The sequence below is a fragment of the Rhinopithecus bieti genome, unplaced genomic scaffold (assembly GCF_001698545.2).
Source record: "Rhinopithecus bieti isolate Rb0 unplaced genomic scaffold, ASM169854v2 scaffold_20098, whole genome shotgun sequence".
NCBI lineage: Eukaryota > Metazoa > Chordata > Mammalia > Primates > Cercopithecidae > Rhinopithecus > Rhinopithecus bieti.
In genome coordinates, this window is record NW_016810571.1 from 544503 (window position 1) to 553021 (window position 8519).

General features: G+C 42.2%; 1 protein-coding gene across 3 annotated transcripts in view; it reads left to right on the forward strand.

The window, feature by feature from the left end:
- Positions 1-8519, forward strand: part of MYOCD (myocardin) — a 120494-nt gene that overhangs the window by 87226 nt on the left and 24749 nt on the right. For all 3 annotated transcript variants that reach the window (XM_017892393.1, XM_017892392.1, XM_017892394.1), the window contains 2 exons: positions 996-1276; positions 2425-2578. In XM_017892393.1, coding sequence (XP_017747882.1) covers positions 996-1276; positions 2425-2578 — 435 coding nt within the window. The remainder of the gene's footprint in view (positions 1-995; positions 1277-2424; positions 2579-8519) is intronic.

Here is an 8519-nt window from a genome sequence, read left to right on the forward strand (position 1 = left end):
AATACATGCTTTGGGTTCCAACTCTGGGAAGTGTTCCAGTAGGTGGATAACCCTTCCCATAATAAGTAAAGTATCCTTATTTCAAAAGGTGTTACTTCCTGATCTTTCATCGGTATTTGGCAGGCAGGCGAGAGGGTGTTAAGCAGGCAGATAGGCAGGGTTTATCTTACTTTCAGTCCAAAGCAACAAATAACCACATTCTAGACTTTCAAAGAAAATCTTAGTTTCATCTAAGTTTATGTACTTAATAAGTCAACTTATTAAGTGTTTAACTAAAGGTGACTGCCCATATGCATATGAACATTCTTTTGTTGTTGTTGTTTTGTTTTGAGATGGAGTTTCGCTCTTGTTGCCCAGGCTGGGGTGTAGTGGCGCGATCTCATCTCACTGCAACCTCTGCCTCCTGGGTTCAAGCAATTCTCCTGCCTCAGTTTCCCGAGTAGCTGGGATTACGGGCATCCGCCACCGCGCCCGGCTAATTTTTGTATTTTTAGTAGAGATGGGGTTTCACCATGTTGGTCAGCTGGTCTTTAACTCATGACCTCAAGTGATCCACCCACCTCATCCTCCCAAAGTGTTGGCATTACCGGTGTGAGCCATCGCGCCCAGCCACGAAAGAACTTTCTACAAATAGTCTCAAGATCAGAAGGCAGCCTTTGTTAGGCCATCAGTTGGTTTTAGGTTAGGAGAATGCACTCATTGAAAGACAGGATTACATTTTGCTGTACTCCAGAAAGGAAGAATTCTGGAGCTGCTTCTAAGATTCAACTTTCCCTGTCTAAGGAGTGTCCTTCCAGTGTGATACATTTGCAGTGAATTTGTTCATTCGCAACGTTAGTGTTCTAGGAGCTCTTTGTACATCATGCCTTTGCTATATCGTATTTCTGAGATTCAAGAATGGCCATCAGACAAAACTGCCTCACAATGTGTCCGTGATGCAAAGTCATTCTCAGTCATGGCCTAAAGCACTTGCCATTTCCTCATGCTCTTTGCAGTCCAAATCCTTGGGTGACAACAAGAACCGCCACAAAAAGCCCAAGGACCCCAAGCCAAAGGTGAAGAAGCTGAAATATCACCAGTACATTCCCCCAGACCAGAAGGCAGAGAAGTCCCCTCCACCGATGGACTCAGCCTACGCTCGGCTGCTACAGCAACAGCAGCTGTTCCTGCAACTCCAAATCCTCAGCCAGCAGCAGCAGCAGCAGCAGCAGCAGCAGCAGCAGCAGCAGCAGCAGCACCGATTCAGCTACCCAGGGATGCACCAAGCTCAGCTTAAGTAAGTCCGGCAAGCCTGGGAGGGTGGCTGTAGGCAGAGGTTGAGAATGGCGTCTGTTAATATCTATGTGATGTACATGGGGCCAGCACCATGGGGCCTAGCAAGTCCTGTATTGCACCATTTCCTCATCCAGTGTGTTTGGAAGGTGATTCAATTTAGAAACTGTGCACACCTTTTCAGAGCCATAAGACTGGGAGGAAGTGAATCCAGGGCCCTCTTTATCTGCAGATGGATTCCAAACCCTCAGTGGATACCTAAAACCTCAGATAGTACTGAACTCTACGTATACTGTATTTTTCTCAGGCATACATATCTATGATAAGGTTTCATTTATAAATTAGGCACAGTGAGAGATTAACAATAATAGCAACAATGTAGAACAATTATAGCAAGATACTACAATAAAAAGTATGTGGATGTGGTGGTTTCTCTCTCAAAATAACTTATTGTACTGTACACGTCTATTTTTGAACCACAGTTGACCTCAGGTAACTGAAATCTTATAAAGTGAAACCGCCAATAACGGGTGGACTACTATAAATCAGTGCCCTTGGTAAGAGGCCCCTTTGGGGAAAAGGAAAGGATTAGCACTTTCAAATTGGACTGTGAAATGTCTAAGAATGTGATATTGGAATTATGAGCAATTCCGATGCACTTCTGCTTTTGGAAAGAACATCGCTGGGCAGCGGAGAGACACCCTCAAAGACTGACTCTTGGGCCCAGGTTGTGTGACCACATTGCTACGTCACCTTTTAAATTGTCAATATCCCCACATGTAAAGTTGAGATATGGATTCCTCCTGTCATCCTCAGACTATGCTAGCAATTACGCCAAGGACTAAACACAACCAAGCTTCACCAGGTGTGTTTGGCCTCCCCAGGACAGAGCATCAGCTGAATCACAGGTGGATGTGTCCTCTCTCGTGTGCCACAGTCCCCACCACTCCCTCTTATCTCCCTAAACAAAGTTCAGATGTCACACACCACTTGCCATCTAGCCGGCCCTGTTGTTTTTCCTCACCCTGCTCTCTTCTGCTGGTTTATTACATGCCTGACCCTTGCAGGCAATCACTTTGGGATGCGATCTAAACGCAAGTTATACCACCAATATTTGATTGTACCTGAAGTGCCTCTTTGTTTGTCTTTTAGAGAACCAAATGAACAGATGGTCAGAAATCCAAACTCTTCTTCAACGCCACTGAGCAATACCCCCTTGTCTCCTGTCAAGAACAGTTTTTCTGGACAAACTGGTGTCTCTTCTTTCAAACCCGGCCCACTCCCGCCTAACCTGGATGATCTGAAGGTATAGGATTTGACATGAGTTTCTTTCTTTTTTTAAACAAATACAACAGTATGTTGTTAACAGCACCATGACCAACTGGTATCTGGAGTAAGAGAGTGGGAGGGGAAGAGGACTACAGGAAACGCTGAAGGAGGTGACAGAATTTATCCTGCTGTGGTTGAACACCCCAGTTGACTAGCCCATTTTACGCAGCCGTAACAGGATATCGGAAACTGGGAAATTTGTGAAGAAAAGGAATTTATTTCTCACAGTTCTAGGGCTGAGAAGTCCAAGGACATGGCACCAGTATCTGGCGAATGCCACCCCATGGTAAAAGGGAAGATGGTGGAAGGGCAAGAGCATTTGAGATAGAGGGAAAAGACAAATGTTATGTTTATTTTACCATAGTAAAAAAAATAATTTTTAAGTAGGCTATTTCTAGATAAGAGTAAGACAGGAGACCAGTAAGACAGGAGATGCCTTAGTCACAGAGAAACGTGATCCAGATATGATAGTGCCATCTGTCAGACCCCTCAAAACCCACTTTTGGGAGACTGAGGCAGGTGGATCCCTCTAGATACACATGCTCAGAATCATTGGCTGGTGAGAGTTATGATAATTAGTATAGGTGTGAAGAGATGATGATCATGATGACGATGGTGCCTATCAATTTTTTCTTTTTTTTTTGTTTTTTGAGATGGAGTCTCGCTCTGTCATCCAAGCTGGAGTGCAGTGGCACAATCTTGGCTCACTGCAAGCTCTGCCTCTCAGGTTCAAGCAATTCTTCTGCCTCGGTTTCCCTAGTAGCTGGGACTACAGGCGCCTACCACCACACCTGGCTAATTTATGTGTTTTTAGTAGAGATGGGGTTTCACCAAGTTGACCAGGCTGGTCTCGAACTTCTGACCTCAGGTGATCCACCGGCCTTGGCCTCACAAAGTCCTGGGATTACAGGCATGAGCCACCCTGCTCAGCCCCTAGCCAATTTGTATTTTTTGAATATAAGCCATCCATCATTTATTCTGGGGTGTAGGATTTTGCTTTCATTTTCACCCTGCAAGATAAGTTTTGTCTCCCCAGTTTTAAAAAGTTGAAAATAAAACCAGAATCATAAGAGCGGCGGTGCAGTAGCGCTCATGCCGCTAATCCCAGCACTTTGGGGGAGGGGGGCGAGGCGGGGCGGATCACGATGAGTCAGGAGATTCAAGACCATTCCTGGCTCAAGGAGATAACCCCGGTCTCTACCAAAAATACAAAAAAAAAATTTAGCTGGGCCATGGTGGCGGCGGCTGTGGTCCAGCTACGTCGGGGAGGGCTGAGCCAGAGGGAATGGAATGCGCGATGAAACCTGTGGAGGTGGAGCTTGCAGCTGAGCGGGAGGGATCACACCACCTGCACTACAGCCTGGGGCGCTGAGGAGCCCGCAGAGCCGGCCAGTGTCAACACTCCACGCGAAAAAAAAACCATGAAAAAAAAAAAAAAAAAAAAAAAAAAAAGAGGGTCATAATGAAGACAGCTTTAACCAGCTTATGAGAGAATGACAGAACTGAGGATTGAAGGGCTGCTAAGCTACTTATTCAAGGGGCTCTTGCCCCCATGTATGAGAGACGAGTGCGAAAGAGACGGCGATGGGCAGGGGAGGAGAACAGTGGCCTGGACTTCACCACTCACTGTGTGTATGGGGAGGAGGCGGCCATCTGGAGTCCCTTGCGAGAGTGACATTCAATGACAGAAAGAGGGAGAGTAGAATGAGCGGAGTTGATATGGGGAGAGGGACGTGGCAAGTTCATTCAGTTTGGAGAAAGTCAAGTCTCAGGTACCAAGCCAGGGGGACAAACCGGGAGAAAAGGCATCCATTTCCATCAGAAGAATTTAGCCAGGACTGTGTTGTCAGGGGTGGGAAAAGAAATTTCAGAATCATGTGTACATGATTTGGGAGCATGAACCTAGAAGGGTGCAATGCTGACTGGACAAAGAACAAATGCAAAGAGTGAGAAGGAAAGGGGGAGAAGAGGAGCTTTTGGTTGGATATCGAAGGAGACATATAATACAACCACAATTGGGGAAAGGAAGAAGTATAAGAGGAATGGCATGAAGCGCTGGGACCACCCCAAATCAGTAATCAGAAAAGTAATATAAGGCGCGGGTGACATTTGCAAGCAATTTTCACGTTTTGCTACATAAAAGGAAGAACACTGACAGAAAAGTCTTTGATTTCTTTTGAAAGTTCCATGTTATATAGACAGTATGTGGATAATTTTTTGCATCCTATTAAAAAAAATAAAATTGCCCAGGGGCGGCGACGGTGACTCATGGCCTATAATCCAGCAGCTTTGCGGAGGCCAAGGTAGGCCAGATCATGAATCAAGAGATCAAGACAGCCTGACCAACATGCTTGAAACCCCATCTCTACTAATAATCAAAAAAAAAAAAAATAAAATTAGCAGGGCCGTGGTGGCGGCCACTGTAGTCCCAGGCCTACTTGCGACGGCTGAGGCTAGGGAGACATGGGCAGTGAACCCGGGAGCGCCCGGGGAGGTTTGCAGTGAGCCAAGATCACGGCCATCTCACACTCCAAGGGCCTGTGGTGACAGACGGCGAGGGACTCCGGGCCTCAAAAAAAAAAAATGGAGAAGAAAAGAAAAAACTGGAGAGAGAGAGAGGCATACCAGGAGAGGACGAGAGAGGAGAGGACTGAAGAGGTTTAAAAAACTGGGGGGAAGAATATCTTATTGATGTTAAGAAATAATGATCATATTTGTATAGGGGTGAAATTTATTGTATCGTTTGGTTTTTTAAGTTTTAGTACTTATCTTTTAGCGCTAAAGACCAAATTTATATGATTTGCTCAAATAGTTCAGGAAAGGTAGGAGAAGTGGGTTGGAGTATAAAATAAACAAGAATTGGACGTGAGTGATAATTGTTGAAGTTTGTTGATGAGGTTGATAGGGTTCATTAGATTTTCTATCTACTTTGTGTATGTTTCAATTTTTCCATAATAGTTTTAAAGCTATTCATGATTAAACACCCAGTGAATGTAGGAAAAAGGTTATACAAACCTTGTCCTGAACCAAGCCATACAGTGTTAATATTCTTGAAGGTTTAAGGTAAATTAAACTCAACCGTATTCATTTATTTTTAGAATATGAACGCATCTATTTAATAATGAGTTAAAAATTATTCAGTGCCAAGACAGATTTAAAAATAAATGTAGAACTTCATCAATTTAAGTAATTAAAATTAAAACATAATGGAGATGGCCATTTTGTACTTTTTCAAACCCAGCACATCTTAAAAGATAATGATAAAACAATTCCAGCCAAGACTGTAGGGTGAATAACTAATAATTGCTAATGTAAGTTAATTCAATCCTTTCTGATAACTTTTGCTGTTATAAAGATATATTGACTGTCAAAATATGATAGTGTGTAGAAAAGTCAACAGTATTTTAAAAAATAAGGCCGGGGGCGGTGGCTCAAGTCTGTAATCCCAACACTTTGGGAGGCCGAGACGGGCGGATCACAAGGTCAGGAGATCGAGACCATCCTGGCTAACACGGTAAAACCCTGTCTCTACTAAAAAACATACCAAAAAAAAAAACTAGCCAGGTGAGGTGGCAGGCGCCTGTAGTCCCAGCTACTCAGGAGGCTGAGGCAGGAGAATGGTGTAAACCCGGGAGGCGGAGCTTGCAGTGAGCTGGGATCCGGCCACTGCACTCCAGCCTGGGCGACAGAGCAAGACTCCGTTTCAAAAAATAATAATAATAATAATTAAGACTCACAGAAAGTAGATTATATTTCCTTCTAGGTTTAAAATGCATATAAACATTTTGTTTTAAAATAATTGTCTTGAAAAAATTACGTGTACATAAATTACTGGCATGCTTCTTAACACATCACGAATATTTTTCATAACTGTTAATATTCAATAAATTTTTAAATTTTTAACAGCAGCATATCACTTCACCACCTAGTTAACATTCCACTGCTGGACACTTAACTAGCTACCAGATTTTGGCTATTCAAACTGTGATTTCAGTCTGGGCGCAGTGGCTCACACCTGTAATCCTAGCAGTTTGGGAGGCCAAGGTAACCTGGGCAGATCACTTGAGGTCAGGTGTTCAAAACCAGCTTGGCCAACATGGTGAAACCCCATCTCTACTAAAAATACAAACAATTAGCCGGGTGTGGTAGTGCACACCTGTAATCCCAGCTACTCAGGAGGCTGAGGCAGGGGAATTGCTTGAACCCGGGAAGTGGAGGTTGCAGGGAGCTGAGATCGTGCCACTGCACTCCAGCCTGGGTGACAGAGTGAGACTCTGTCTCAAAACCTATATATATATACGTGAATTAATGTAATAATATTAGTAAAACTTTATGTTGCACAACCATTTGCCAGGCACTATTCCAAGTGCTATATATATGTGTGTGTGTGTATATATATATATATGATTTCAGTGACCTTTGTGCCTACATTTATTAGTTTCTCTGATTATTTCCTCAGGCTAGAATAAAATTCCTGAATTAAATATATTAATATTGTCTAAAGTTGTTGACATATATTGTAAAATTTCTGCCCTGAACATTTGTGTCAGTCTGTTTCCAGAAGCAGCCCTTCTCAAGCATTCATGTGTGAACTGAATCACCCGGGCTCTTGGTAGCATGCAGATTCTGATTCAGGTTTGTGGAGGGGCCCAAGATTCTGCATTTCCAACTAGCTCGCAGGCGATGCTGATGCTGTTTGTCTAAGGGCCATACTTTGAATAGCAATGTAGTAAAGAGCTTTTCAAAAATGTTGTAATTTGGGGTGGGGCGCTGTGGCTCACGCCTGTAATCCCAGCACTTTGGGAGGCTGAGGTGAGTGGATCATCTAAGGTCAGGAGTTCCAGATCAGCCTGGCCAACATGGTGAAACCCCGTCTCTACTTAAAATATAAAATTAGCCCGGTGTGGTGGTGCACGCCTGTAATCCCAGCTACTTGGGAGGCTGACGCGGGAGAATTGCTTGAACCTGGGAGGTGGAGGTTGGAGTGAGCTGAGATTGTGCCACTGCACTCCAGCCTGACCAACAGAGCAAGACTCTGCCTCAAAAAAAAATTAGTTTTGTTTAATTTTTGCTCCTACTTAACTAACACAAAGTCTTCTTATTCCTTTGCCAATTTAATAAATACAAATTATATATATATTCTTTTGATTTGCATTTCTTGGATTACTAATGATGATATACATACATTATTGTCCATATTTTAAATTTTATTTTTGTTTCTGAAAAGCTGGATCGTATATTCCTTGCCCATTTTTATACTGGGTATCAATCTTCTTTTTAATCAATTAGCACACTTGATACATTGAGCTTTTTAACACTTTATTATTTGTGTTGCGATTAGTTTTTCCCAAGGTAGCTATTTGTATTTGAGCTTTGTAGTTTCTTGACTTACAGAAGTTTTAAATTTTGTTTTCAATATTTTTCTCAAGCAATCTTTTCCTACAGATATCAGAATTTCCTACAATATCAGAATATTTGCTTGTAGTCTTCTGTTTTATGAAACTATTGAAATTTAGGTATTTAATATATTTCCTGTTGTAATTACAAAAGTAATAATTTACGTGAAATATTTGGAACATAAGGATAAGGAGAACCATTGTTAACATTTTAGCATATTTTTATCTGGATAATTTCATATGCAAACATAGCTTTAAATATATATGTGTGTATATATTTCCATACACTGTTTATATAATTTTTAGAAAAATACAATCAATTCAAACTTTGTTCACTTATTACTATACCACAAGCAATGAATCATCCAATGTCAGCAAATATTTATAGCATCAGCTTTACTGGATCTGTAGTGTCCCATCATTTGCATACACCATCATTTACCTAACCAGTTCTCATATTTGTAGATATTAAGACTTTCCAGTTTAAGAACATTATAAAAAATACAGGGATAAGATAATTAC